Source organism: Plectrocnemia conspersa, unplaced genomic scaffold, assembly GCF_051122295.1.
Source record: "Plectrocnemia conspersa isolate PC_06_02 unplaced genomic scaffold, ASM5112229v1 ptg000003l, whole genome shotgun sequence".
Lineage (NCBI taxonomy): Eukaryota > Metazoa > Arthropoda > Insecta > Trichoptera > Polycentropodidae > Plectrocnemia > Plectrocnemia conspersa.
In genome coordinates, this window is record NW_028277167.1 from 24587797 (window position 1) to 24603583 (window position 15787).

The 15787-nt window shown below is 26.5% G+C and overlaps 2 protein-coding genes across 2 annotated transcripts; both read right to left on the reverse strand.

The window, feature by feature from the left end:
• Positions 1-1307: 1307 nt before the first annotated feature.
• LOC148237038 (uncharacterized) lies at positions 1308-2904 on the reverse strand. Its single transcript, XM_088182543.1, has one exon. It carries the CDS (start codon positions 2771-2773, stop codon positions 2288-2290), a length of 486 nt encoding a protein of 161 aa, XP_088038669.1. The 5' UTR covers positions 2774-2904; the 3' UTR covers positions 1308-2287.
• A 4299-nt stretch (positions 2905-7203) lies between these two features.
• On the reverse strand, positions 7204-7992 carry LOC148237039 (uncharacterized). The gene is made up of 2 exons (XM_088182765.1): positions 7931-7992; positions 7204-7667 (listed from the first exon to the last, which is right to left on the reverse strand). The coding sequence occupies exons 1-2, from the start codon at positions 7940-7942 to the stop codon at positions 7254-7256; spliced, it is 426 nt and encodes a 141-aa protein (XP_088038891.1). The 5' UTR covers positions 7943-7992; the 3' UTR covers positions 7204-7253.
• Positions 7993-15787: the final 7795 nt, after the last annotated feature.

Consider the following 15787-nt stretch of genomic DNA (forward strand, 5'->3'; position numbering starts at 1 on the left):
ATAAAAAAAAATTGTTGTAGAAATACCTTTATTTTTAAATGTTTTTTTGGTTTAAAAATTCGGTATATTTGGTAGAAAAATATTTATTTACATCTAAACATTAACTATTTTTGTGGAATATTTTTTTTTTGCGACAAATAGTATAGTAAAAACCATACATCAATGTATTATTTTAAGAATAATCATGTTTAAAGATTTGGTAAACATTTATTGTTTTTATGATGCAAAAATATTTTTTGTAAGCATTTTGTAACAACACAAAAACAGAAGCCAAAAAAACCATAAAGAAACGAGTTATTTCTGTTACTAAAATATTTTACATAAAAACGAAATATTTTTTTTATTGAAAAAATATTACGAATTAGTTATAGTAAAATAAAAAAAAAAGTTACAGTGTAATTTTATATTATATAGACATAAATACATAAAATTATCTTGTCTATGTGTAAAGTAATATGTTTGATACTTCACTAATATGATATTTTAATGTTATGTAATAAATACGTAATTGTAAGTAATAACATCTAATAATATATGTAACTTAATAGTTATATAACATCGTTCAATCTAGTTAATAATAATTTATCGACTAGCTTAGGAATCAAAAACACTAGACTTAAATTTAACGTAAATGACTTTATTAATGAAATAATATTTAACATATAAATTACTATTTTATTTAAAAAAAAATGGAAGCTGGCTCTAGTGATTTACAATTGACCACTTACCGACTTTTGCTCTAATCATTACATATTTGATGTTAAGCTTATAAATTACCAATAGATTATCAGTTGTATTAAAATTATTTTCTAATCTTTTATATCATATATTATTGTTACAGGTTTATATTAAATGTTTAAACTTTAATATTTTTATGTAAAAATTAATTGATTTTTGATTTTTTAATGGTTTTAAACACCTGTTTCAAATGTTATTTAGTTCCACTGCACTAAATTAGACGCGAAGTAAAATTTGTTTTTATATATTGAAATAATATATTGAAATCTCTTCAAAGTTGTATTCATACTCATTCAAGAGCGTCAAAATTTTCATAATGAATAACTCTCAGAATCTATGCAGTATAAATTATTATACTCGAGTGCTGAAAATAGATACGGGTTGACCTCTTCGCGTAAACTTCTCTCCGGTGTCTAAAAATAGAACTCACCCCTGAAGCTACAAACCTTTCTCATCTTACTATTTCTGTGCGAATACGTTACATATCGTTGACTCCAACAATACATCATGCAATTATACCCAAAGTATTTCCCAAAGGGTTGAGTGTATAAAATGATAGTCATAAATTATTTTCATATTAATTTTATTTATTCATTTATATACCAAACATTTCATCGTCACAAAATTATTTTACCTTTATACATATTTTTTCTACAATGAAATGGCGTAAAGCCGTACCAAACCATTATATCATATTTTTATACATTACATATACAATTCGACTACGTACAGTGTATAAATGTTAAATACAGGCCATTAAATTCAATTAGGTTCATGTCAATCATTATTAAGGCTATGTGCAATATATACTTAAGGCTAGTTCAAAGTTCGATCGATGGAAAACGGGTGATATGAATAATTCAGAAAATGCAGTACATATTCATTATTTATACAATAAAGTGGAATATAATATTATAGTTAGTTCAAATACTTGAAATTCATAAACAATGCGTGTATTATTTAATAATATATAATTTAGAAAAATTGATATCGGTACATAGGTACGGTCAAATCCCTGTAGATTACAATGAAATGCATTTTTTTTGTGTTTAATATTCAATAAGATCCAAAATCGTACGACCGAAAAGGCACTAAAAGTTATATTTAATTCATATCGTCAAGGAATCGAAGTCAGTTACATATTTACAATTCCTTTCGCAAGTCGCACAATTTTTTACATTTTTTTTATATATAAAAAAGTGAGGCAGTCTTTTCCATACTAGCAACATTTTACAAACACTGGTCGTTAAATGGCAAACCAACAAAAACCTAATACTCATCCACTATCCATTATCTACATAACAATATTCCTCGTTTATCACATTCTATAATAGTTTTATCACAAACTGAACAACACCGGTGAATGTCTCGTGTTGGTCCATATATCAAAAACAAATCTATTCGAAGATGTTTGAAACATAATTAATTGACTTAAGTGTTATTTAAGAGCTAATTAGCGATTCTAATATCTATTCTTTTTGATAGGAAAAAAAATCGAATAGTGATTAAATAATATATGAACAGCACCGTTAAATTAGATAAGTTGAAATTATCGGTTCAATCCGGATAGTGCTAAACGTTGGTTTCCATAGCTGTTTCTTATTAGTGGTACTCTTTGAGTTGGCAATCCGGATAGTCCTCTGACGTAGGTGTAGGTCACTGGTGGTCGTAAGATCTTCTTTGGTTGCGGATTTTTCTTGCTCGATCTGGACGACTTATCGGTGTCTGAATTTCCGCTGCTGCAAGAGTGCGATCTTGAAGATATGTTCAGGCTTTGCAGTACTTTATGGAACGACGAGGTGGTGTTTCTGGATCGCCTTCGATGTTCCGGAGAGTCTTCAGATCCCGTGTCGCTGCTGGAGCAGGATAGTTCGTTATGATCCGGCGATACTGATGTAGTGGATCCAGGAGAGCTTCTAGATCTGCTCGAATCGGTGCTCGAAGATCGGCAGTCATCATTTACTCCGGATCTTGCTAGTCTCCTCCTCAGGGCTCTCAAGAGCTTAGCTCCTTTGGCTGAATCTGTGTCCTCCATTGGTGGCCACACGATGATGGTCGGAACGAGTGGAGTTGGTATGATTTGTATCTTGACGATTTGTTTGCGAAAGTTCGATAGAACTCGCACAAGCAGAGCTCGAGGTGTTTGCACTGTGGTATTCAGAGACAAACTGACCGGGGGAGGCGGAGAACTACCCTTATATAGCCGACGGAACAGCCGGTAGGAGAGGGGCGTAGACAGACTGTCGGAAAAGGGTGGAAAGGGAAGGCGGGTGGTTTTCCGAGTTTTCACGATGCGCAATCACAGCATGTAAAAACTTTTGCAATTAACGCTGAAGACACCTTTGAGGTCAGAGTGTATTTTTTAATTTTAAAATTATTTTTAAATATCAGTGTAAGTGATATAAATAAACATTTGGGTCAAAAAGTAAAAGGGTAAAATCTATATATGTACATAAATGATGCAATACGGTGAACTTTGATAAAATGCGGGGTTAATATTGTGTGTTTTTCCAATAATTTTATTATAATAAACATATATTTACATATTAAGTTTCAATATTATTCGAGACTGTTCCAATTGTACGTTTCAGATAAATCAGTGCGAGTATTACGTAATAATAATTTATACAATATATTCTTAAAATCAGGAGTAAATAATGAATGTCTTGAATCATTTATATCAGGTAGTAAATTTATTGAAATGCCTATATTAAATTTAGAGCAATTAAGTAAATTAAAATCTATAAAATAAACATTTAACCATCACTGTTTTAAAGTTAAATTTTTTAAGCAAATCAATTAATTCTGATATGAATAATCGATATTCGTAAGTTCCTTTTGGTATAATTTTCAGCCAGTAATGTACCTTAAAACCAAGCAAAAAACATTCAGTCAAGCTAAGAAATATAATAAAGCTATCTAACACATATATATATATATATATATATATATATATATATATATATATATATATATATATATATATATATATATATATATATATATATATATATATATATATATATATATATATATATATATATATATATATATATATATATATATATATATATATATATATATATATATATATATATATATATATATATATATATATATATATATATATATATATATATTTATATATATATGGAATAGAGTTATTTATTTTATTAGAGTTTCAAGTTAGTATTTAATAACGTAAAACTCAAAAATTTTAAAGTTGTTTAGATTAGAAAATAATACAAGGATCTTGGATATATTTATTGATAAGCGATATTGCTTTGGTTATTGTAAAACTATATTAATATGTTATATTCAATGTTATCAGTTTCTATATAATATATTAAAATGATGCAATAATAATTTTTTAAGAGTCACAGATGTGAGAAATCTAGTTATATCTGATAATAAACATATACTTTTAGTTTATAATAAACAATTTTACAAAACTATATTTTATGAACCTAATTAGATTGCTATAAATAGCACTTGCTGGAAATCAGATAGGAGATATTCTTTCATATGGTCACAAAATTATTATATAAGCATACAAAATAAGTTCCATTGATATATGAAATATCTACATAAGATTCCACTTGATATAATTCTTATAAATAAAACCGTGGGTTGATCGGTATTATTAATATAATAGTATTCACAAAATATGATACAAGCAGCAATCAAATAATTTTGTATTAACCCTTTTGATGCCAGAACTATTATGGTGGTATATACATAGTGCTTCTTTTTCAAATATATATTTTATAAATTATTTTTTATGTGTATTGTTAAAACATTTTATATAATTGAAAAAAAAATATATATTATATTGCATAATTGACGGAGCAATATTTTTCTATTATAATCTGTCAAAAAAAGTTGCATTTTGCTACCTGCTTTTGTTCACGCGAGTCAAGAAATCTCATTCAAAAAATAGATTTCATAATCTTCTCTTTTTATTTTATTTACTAGATAACAGGTTGTTTGTAGGCAAATGTATCCGTTTATATAAATAGAGCTTCACGAAAAATAAAAATAAATATAAATAGCATCAAGTTCATATGTAGGCCGATGAATTGGACCTCTGTCCCTATAAGGGTTATTATTAATAATTATAATTATTATTTAAATTTCACATTTTAAAATATCTATTGTATAAAATATTATTTGGTGATGAATGGTATTTTCTTGTTATATGGTTTTATATCCAAAATAAACAATATATTGCCCAAAAGTATTATAAAATAAGTTCGTATTTCATCACATATTTGCTTTACTAATTATATAATATCATATATAATATATTACATATATTTTGTTTTATAATACTTGCACACAAAATCCTGACCTTTCTTCTAATAACATCTCATTTCAATTAACACTACCTTGAAAACTTAATTATTTGCATAAAGAAAATGTAATTGTGTAACTTTTATAGTTTCAGATTTTTTAATTAACATACTTTTTCACACATTTGTAAAGCTTTGTGTATATATTTTTTCACCCAAAAAGTTTGACTGTTCGTTACATTACCCTACTTTTGTATTTTATATAATTATTTTTTCTCAAGCCGAATATTTTTGGCTCAGAAAATCGTCACGTTATTCATGTCGCAGACGTAAAAATGCCTTTAATTAAAAGTCGAAATTCGAAGTAACGTTTATCAACAATGAAGGTAATGAATTTTAATCACGCGAACACAATATTACGCGTATAACAATTGGTCATATTTTTCTATGGTTTCCCTTAGTCGCGGCGCCCGAGAAACGTAAATTTTGTACGTAAAACGTTAGGTAACCACACCTTCTTTAACCTGTAACGATAAAAATATACTAGTACCACATAATTATTAATTTAGCGCATATTAATTAAATATCTTTTATTTAATATATACCAGAGAAAACAGAAAAATAAATAAAATTGCGACACTTTGATGGAAATTGCTTTATAATACTTACTAGACTTTTGGGAATGTTTATATCTTGTTGTGAGGATAGTTTACATTGTAATATATGGGACAAATAGAGAACTCGGTTTTTCCATGATATTCCAATAAGCGGTTATTTTAATAGCTTTTTTAATAATTTCTAGCATTATTTACAAAAATTATTTTCATATAGAAAAAGAAAAATCAAACAAAGTGAATTTTTTTCTAGAGAAAATTGTTTTAATTTGCGGTTTGAAAAACGCTTGGACGAAAATTGTTTGGTAAGCGTATAGAGCTTAAAAGAGGTTTAAAAATAGGGGATTAAAAGTAAATTAATAAAGCAATAAGCTCATAAAAATTAATAGAAAATATGTTAAAGAATGTTATTCTTTATTTATAGTGTAAATACATGGTAATAAATTTGATATTGATTGCCATTTTTTCACTATGTATTGATTTATTTTTTTTATTATATAATTTTTCATGTTTCCCAAATGAATTTTTAATTTAATATTTATTATTAATATTCACTGGTATTTATTTTACGAAATATTTTGCTCAAACTAAAAATCATGTCTGTATATTTTAGATATTATTAAATTACATGCGTTAATTAAAGAACTATATTTTATTATTTTTATATGTCATGCTTATTAAAAATATTTTGTATGATTCTGTCTTTATAAATTAACATTACAGTGTGATTCAGCTGTGGGTATGAATTTAATTTTAAATTATGTTAAAATAAAAATACGCATCGGTTCTTTTAACATAAAAAATAAAATATAGCTAAATTATGCATTTTTTTAATATCATATCTAAAACGCAATAATAAACGTAACTGGCAGTGTATTTAAATTAGTTAAGCTCTCGTATATGCAGATGACATGGACATATTATCAAAATATAATTTAATATTTTTACTAAATATTTTGGTATAATAAAAGCAAGTATGTTGCTTTTGTTAAACTGAAATTTACCGAAAAAGTCTTGGTTAATTTTTCGTCGCATAATTTTACTTACGTATTAAACATTGACAAGACAAAAACTGACACAATGACAATTTAATATAAATGCTGTGTTTTATATTTATTGTAACCATTGTATTTAATATCATTTCTCGTGACTTAAACTCAAAAGCCAATGGCTAAAAATAGCTATACGTTAGAAATGTATCAGGACAAATACCCCTTGGACATATACCTCCCGGACAATAACCCCCCATGCAAAAATTATTATTCAGTGTTATTTATGTGATTTTTCTAGCCGTAATAAGGGCTATTGTGTGGTCTCAATCCTTTACGCTATTGTCTTGCTTCCTTTTTGAAAAGTGTATTTAAATTTATTGGGTATAAAGCAAAATTATTTTTCTATCAAATCTATATATATATATTTTTAGTTTCATAAATATTTAATATAATAATATAACAAATAATCCATATACTTTTTTTGATTTAATTTATTTGGGTGGTGTTTTATGCAATTTTTATTAATTGCAATATTTAATATTTATATAACCAATTAAAACACAGGAATAACAATTAACAAATATATTTATTAAAAAAAATCTATTTACATAATTGAGTTAACCGTAATATGGATAGGATGCAGGATATGAATAAGGGTTGAAAACAGTTTTGGCGAACGCAGGGGCAGCATGTACTGAAGGAGCAAAGAACGGCGCAGCATGAACAGCAGGTGCCGCTACTAGAGGCGCAGTGTGAACGGCAGGCGCTGCTAGTAGAGGTGCAGCGTGAATTGCAGGCGCAGCGTGAACGAACGGAGCAGCATGGACAAGAGGAGCGGCGTGAACAGCAGGCGCAGCGTGAACGAACGGAGCAGCGTGGACAAGAGGAGCGGCGTGAACAATAGGTCCTACTAACGCATTATGTATTCTAGAAGATACTTGAGAACTGTGTGCTGTTACAATGGGAGCTCCAACGAATACTCCAGCGTGGGAATAATGACAGCACATTGCCAAAGCAAAGAGAGACAAAGTCTGTAAAAAATAAATTAAATGTTTAATATTTTTCATAATATATAAATTGATAAATTGATTCTTTGTATTATCGTGACATTAAAAATATGTTTATTTATTGCTTTCTTAGTAGATTCAATATAATGTAATAAGAATTTTCAATTATCATATAATATTACAATGATATTTCAACCCGACATTTCATATATTTATAATAATCTTGAATTTGATTAATTTAAAAATATGTATTGATTTAAAAGAAAGGTTTAATTTTGTATACTCACTATCTTGAACATCTTTAGTTTGGTTGTTGTTATCAACTCTGTTGATTAGACTCGAATGTATAATCTAACGAGTGGGTCGTTAACTTTTATACTGTTAAAGTTACACATAGTGTGCTCCTGCGAAACGAATTTAAATTTGGTCATCGTACATGGTGACCCAAATGTCACAGACCCGACACGTAACGTTCGCATAAAACAGTGACCAGTGTATAGAAGAAAGTTGAAATTACCATCATTTCACAAGGTGTATAATCATGACTGAATCTGAAGGATTCCATTTCAATAGCAAATTAGCAATTAAAAAATCATCAACTAATATATCAAAGTACCATGTAAAACCATTGATTTTTGATTGAGTTTATCATATGAAGTAAAGTATATTATTAATACTAATAAAATGATTTTTTCTATAACCCTAATTTATTTCATTTATTCAGAAAAAAACTATTTTTAAATTATCTAAAAAATCTTTTAATAGGCGAATCAAAAATTAATGAACGTATTTTAAATACAATAAAAAATAGTGTTTAAATTAATTTAGTGTCGTAAAGGTGTAGCAAATGTTCGTTGACTAGACAACCCAAAAATAGCCACGAATGGTGTAAACGAACTCGGAATGGATAAAGTGGTTATCCGACAGTGATAAGAGATAACGACCACGATCTAACGGAAAATTACAATCGACATGATAGACACCGTTGCTAATTTGCAAAAGGGTAGAGCGACGAGAATTGTAAGGTCCATGGCAATGAGGTATGTTTGGGGAAAATATTTCCATTCGTCCATCAGGTCAATGTATCTTTGGATGCTGGGTAATTTTGTTATTTTCGTGTGTGAATATTGCAAAAGTAATGAGGGCTATATTTTATATTTATTACTTCTAGATATACCCTGAATTTTATATGGTGATTTATTACATATAATATGTATCCTGTATATTTTTAAATGGGGCAAAGATATTTATATTAAAAAATCTTATTAGATGTGCAACAGTTTTGAATCATGTACAATTTGTGTAATTACTTTTAGATAGGCACGCTATGCGTTGACGTGAAGAGGGAAGCAGCGGCCCTTGGTCAATGCTTGGTTCTTTTGTGGAGGAAAGTAAAGTAATAATTCTGGATAAAGTATATAAAGAAAGTGATTAGTCTGGCAGTGTTTTGGCTTAAATACCCTTGGGAATTCGTTTTTAAGTTTTGGAAGTTTTACGCTCTTTCCAGTTCTCGTCTTCTGATCAATCTCAATTATTCGGGGTGGAACTAGACTCTTTGTTATCTAGTATATAATGCAGATTCTATTGATAACGTTGGAATTTACAACGTCGTCATTCTATGTAATGTGAATCCAGAATGCTTTGTACCTGTTCAACATAGATATGCATTACCATTATCATTAGCTAAAGTGTTTATTGAATCCATTTGCTCAATCACGTAATATTTATATTACACAAATAAAAAACAATTTCGTTTCTTATAAGATCCAAGTGACAAAAATCGCTTTGTTTTCTGAAACCCTTTTAGCAAGTATTCTGCGACTAATCTTATCGCAACGTTTACGAGTGGTCCCGACAGTTTTTAGATAAATTACTCATATCAAATAATTATGCTTTTAATATCTGATTTCGATTTTAATTTAATGTTTAACTCTGACGATAGAATATTTAGCTTATTTATAAAAGTCTATAAAACAAAAAAAAAATGTATCAAGTATATTATTTACACAATTATGTAGATAAAGATAAATATAACATTCTATAGAGCTCTTAACTATTGTATATCTTGAACGTCGGAATATGTCGTTATTAGGATAATTAGGCTTAGGGTTCACAACCGGTAATTGAAGACACCAAGGTCAAGTCTATTTCTATATTAATATACCATAAAAATATGACAAACATAGTATTTAATTAACGGATATAATAAAATGTTTTATGAATACGAAATCGTTTTTCATTAAATAATAACTTGCTAACTGAAAATTTTATATTTTTTTAATAACTCTTCCTTTAAATAAAATTAATTTGCGGTCGAACAAAAGTATCAGGTTTTTCCCCAGTCACGTTTACGTTGAGTTAATTCATTTATTTAATAAATACGTAAAACATATGTGTCCCATTTCCTAAGAACAATAGAAATAAAATCGTTTTAATATACGTGCATATATTTTTAAACTGGTGTCAACCTGATGTATCTGATTTGTTTTATTTTTAGATAGATATTTATTATTAGATACGAGTGTGGTGTGATTTGGGTTATTTACGGAGTAGCTCGTTTGTTATTATATTATTACAATTCAAAGCGAATTAAAGAAATTTTATATAATGGGTTGTGAATTACATTTCAATTTGATTTATATTTGTTTTAGATGGAGCTATTTTTATGTAATGTTTGTGATAAGCAATTTATTTTTATTTTAAAATAAATAAACATTTTCTATTTTGTTTGTAAACAATATTCGTTTATAGTTGAACTTATATTGTTTTATATCTGAGCCATCTATATGTTATATATAGATATAAACGAGGTGCAAGTGTCGGACGTCAGTGTATAATGCGGGACAGTAGTAGTAATACAAGACAAAGTGATTGAAAAAAAAAAAAATCAAGTCACAACGGAAGATTTAATAAAAATAAAATATGTAACAATATCAATCACTCGAAAAATAACCGACAACCAAAGAAGACTACGATACCTACTCTCAAACACAAATCACAAGCAATCATTGACGAGCACAATACGTTTCAAGCTAAATATATTGTACAAAAAATATCAACATATTTGCAATGTTTGTTTAAACATATTTATGTTGCATCAATCCAGAAAATAATATTGATAGTACGAAAATGCAATGAATAGCAATTTGTCATTTATTAAAAAGATAATGAAAGCCTTTAAATAGTTCAATTTTAACATTTGAAAACTAGTTTCTGAATTATTGATTTTATTTATTAAATTGCATTAGAATTGATTGAATAATAATTATTTATAAATATATTTAGTAATGTTTTGTAAGGTACAAAAATTGAAAAATTAGCTACAAATTAAGAAACAAATAACCAATGTACCAAATTTTGTGCAAAAGAACAAATTTTTTAATAACATTGTTTGGATTGAATGTCGATACTGGATGACATAAAATTATCAAAAATAAATTAACTTGAATAGTAAATCTCGCATTTCTGAAATTAAGGACAATAATCGTGATCAAATAAATATAATTTTAAAAACAAATTAATTTATTTTTATACTCAAAAAAATAATTAATTTTTAATACTCTACCAAGACTACAAGAATACAAGACTATTTAAAAAATCAAACAACCACAAATTCATATACCATTGATTAAACTAGAAAATGGACAAGAAATTTTAAAAAAAAGCTATCGCAATAAATTGAAAGTTCGTCTGGAAGATTAAAGAAAAAAATATTGATTTATAGTTGTCCTGATAAATTGCTGACCTACGTGAGATTTAATGATAAAAGTTTTACTAAATATCAGGATAAAAATACAGATTTACAAATTATAAATTAATTAGTAATTATAATTTTTTATTTATTCAGAGCCATCGTCAAAAAATGTGTTTTTTTACGACCATCATAAATATGGTTAATGTGTAAAATAATATTTTAATATAATTCTAGTTACTATGCGAAACGTATTTTATTTATAGTCTGTTCCTAGCTCTTAATATACATATATTAAGACTATTTTATTTCGGTTTCAGCCTTACCTAAGACCGAAAAAGGTAGTTGTATCGATCCTAGCTTCATACGTTCTTTACTATAAAATTAAAGTATCGTTCATACCGTTAATTAATATAACTAGCAATAAAATACACATATTTTTGTTGACCTTAAAAATAGATTCTTGACATAATAAACTCAAAAATATGTATGAGTCGTTGACACATGTAACATAGAAAATAATTTTCGATACCTTCAACAATGGAAAAGTATTTCTGTTGTGTCAGATTCAATTTCCCGACAGGAGTGCCAATGCCCATATATACAGCCTGTCACTTGTTCAAGGGTTGAAAAACCGCCGTTAAATAGACCTTCATCGTGGTGATAACGGCGCCATATATTCCCCCTGTCGAATGGGGTCAACGAATCTGTCGCTCCGCCCTATAAAAAAAATCTTATTATAGTTGTCGATGAACAAATATATAGACATTTTATCACAGAGATACAGTAAAAAGTATTCATTAAATGTCTATAGTGAGATTTTTGCCAACAAAGATTCTTTAACTGTATCAATAACAATTTATCATCCTTTTTTTAATAATTATTTTAAATGTATTTGAGGCTTTTTATATCGATCATTAGTTTTAGTTCATAATTATTTTATTTTATTAAAAATTGTATTGAATATATTTTCGGGATTTGAAATTGCGGGGTGTGACTTTGCAGCCAGAAAGACGCAGGGGGAATCTAGTTTTATAATTTTTTTAAGGTTTTATTATATTATATTTACATATGTTGCGACAGAGAATAAATGGCGAGATGTTTTCTCCAAAGAGTGGTAGAGAAGCTGGCGGAGGGATGATGTTGAAAAATTATTTATTTTTATAATCAAGGATTATTGTAATAAAAATGTATAAGGTTAAGCTTAAGTCATTTTTAGAACTTGTGTAAAGGCAAACACAATTAATTGTAATTTTTATAATAACTCAATAGTTTTAGAAAAAAAACGATTATATCAAAAAAATTATTAAGTTTAAATAATAAAAATAAATTCATGTCTCAAGCCGTTTTCATTTTTAATTTAATTTATTTTTAAACTCATAATTTTCAACTTTATTACTTTCCCTGATCCGCTTTGATCCGTATTTTGCAAAAAAATATTGTTCTTTTTTTAGCGGAAAAATCGACAAAATTAAATTTTATAAGATGCAACAAGAAAACATTTTCATACAAATTTAGTTATGGATAAAATAAATATTTCAATTTAAAAAAAATGTTTTTTGTTTAAAGTAAGATTTTTAATTTTAATAAACCATAAAAAATAATTTAAAGTTTGGTTTACCGTCCTTGAACAGGTAAAGAGGAAAGTGTGCTATATTATATAATATATACATAGACTATAATATTGTTCAATTACGTTAACGTTTATTATTAACGTTACGTAAAATCTGTTATTATGGCGTGCATAATATGTTTTGTATCGACACACATCAAATACTATTATATAACGACTGAATCGAATGCAAATTTTGTCACATAAGCCAAACAATGCATATGCAATTGTTGTGTTAAACTGTTGCATCGATTTACATATACATATAAAGGAATGATTCGAGAAAGACGAAAATAATAGTGGTTATGACAATATTTTAATAATACATTTGTATTTTAAAATAGAGATGATAAATAACATGCGTTTCATATAACATATAATGACACACGTGACATTGAATTACACACGAGCAAAATAATTAACGATAATACTCAATTACTAACACGAGTCTCGCAATTTATTATTTTTCTTCCCATGTTTCATATTGAATTTTTCGACAAATAAAATCTTAGTATTTTTATTGTACAGTATATAATGTAGGGAAAACGTGTGACGCATTTAATACGAAACCCGTGTATGTGGCAAATAATAAGCAAAATATATTTATATATTTTAACCTTTTTAATATAAAGTGGTGATTGAAATATCAATTGCGTCATGTGTTTAATACATTGTTAAATTTTTATTAAAATAATTTTTTTAGCTGACTATGTGACTTGATTAAGTTTTTAGATTAATATATTATGCTTTATACAAACACATTATAACAATATATCATTAAAAAAATGCTTTATACAAACACAAGATTTAAAAAAATAATTATTATACTAAAAATATAAATTCTGAACTTATTAACTATTCGATAAGCTTATTTTACATTTCACTAACAGCAATTTTTTTTTAAATTCGATTATATAAAATACAAAAAGATTTAATTTTTAATTTCATATTTTTGCAAAGATTTCAAAATTTATTTTACAACATCATTCATTTCCTTGTAGAAAGAAAAATATACAAGTGATTTAATCAGTAGTTTTTCTGCATTTAAAAAATAAGCCTAAGTTATGTTTCGAGACTTTTGTTATGATTCAATAATAAACGTTTTGATAGAATTCAAAACATTTAGGAGCATTTGCCAAAAAAAAAACCAGAATGTTTAATGATTTTAGAAAAATTGAAGTCCTTGTACAATTTATTATCAATTCACGTAGATATCAGTTGCAAGTAAATTTGCAGAGATATTTCATTTTGATAATTTTTATTAGAATTTTTTATTCTTTGAAATAAAAATTTTCCAATTATTTTCAATGATGAATAATGATATTTAAATTCTCGTTTTGTGTCAGTATTTTCTAATCTTGAACCCTTGATGAGTATCGCCGTACATGTACGGCGGTCGGTCTTTCACTGTTTTAAGGTACCCCATATAGTTATATATTTATTATACATATAATATAATTGATAAAAAAATATAATTACATATTATTTTTTTAAATTTAATTACAAAATAATACCAATATATTAAAGAGTACGAAGTAAATTAACATAATCAAAAATATTGAAAGCCTCTATTTAAATAAAAAAATAATATATAATAAATATATAAAATAAATTAACAAAATTTATAAATTGAAAAAAAATACTAATACAAAAAAGTAGTAAAATGATTTAAAGCAATAAAACTAATAAAATCAATAATTTTTTTATTATTATTTACTATAAATACAATATTAAATAATAATAATTTAATTACAAAAGAAATCATAATAAAAATACACGTAAAATTAACTCACTACTCAAAGGGTTAAGTGATAAAAAATTAAAATCGAGTGAGTTTGATATTCACACCGAGTTTCCATTAAATTATTATCATATTTTTGATGATTTGGCAAAATAATTAAAGTACAAATTTTACCAATTTAGCCAACAACAGTTCCATCATTTATAGTAGTCCATTTAAGGAATTTAATAGGTGACTATTTTTTGAACAACAAACAAATTGGCATCCCTTGTTATATATGACTTTATTAAAATAAATATATATATACAAAATATTATTTATATGCTTAGTAAAAGGCAATAAAATATAAATAAATAATTTGAAGTACTTGATATAAATTAATCTTTATTGAGTTGCATATTATGTAATAATTTTAAATACGAATATATTTAATAAAAAACTTAATATTTTTTGACATATTATATAATATTTCTAAAAATAAAACAGTTTAATAATTTAAATATCAGTTAAAAGTATCGATATATTAATATATCAATTAGGGCTAATTTTGATAGGCGGTAATACTGTATTAATACACTTATATATAATTATTTTCTATTATTAGTACATTAATTGGAAATGTCATACATATAAAACTAATTAGTTAAAATAAACACTTTTGGATATTATAAATATATGTACATAAACATTTGCAGAAAATTCATTTACGTACACGTGTATGAAAATTTTCCGATAGTCCATTATGTAATACCATCATTATAACACATCGTTAGGCGAGGTGATTTAAAATTCCTTTTTTTTTCTTTAACCTACGTCCTACGTGTATATATATATCCTGATCCAAAATGTCACTTGTTTAGGCTAACAAAAAACATTATAATGCGGCTGGCCTTCAATTAGCCTAATATAAATGACCGCTAGGACTAAAGACATTTACATGATGAATGTCGCATGGAATTATTATATTTTTTCATTGGCAAGCACTCGATCTATTTTCAGAATAACTATCCTAGATATTATATTTAGACCATTGTTAACCCATGACAATTGCGACTGCAATCATTTTAATGACACAAATTTGCAGCTGAACAATAATTGTT

What these genes read in the sequence shown, in the direction of transcription:
- LOC148237038 (XM_088182543.1), bottom strand. Translation starts at nt 2,773, where the DNA reads ATGGAGGACACAGATTCAGCCAAAGGAGCTAAGCTCTTGAGAGCCCTG.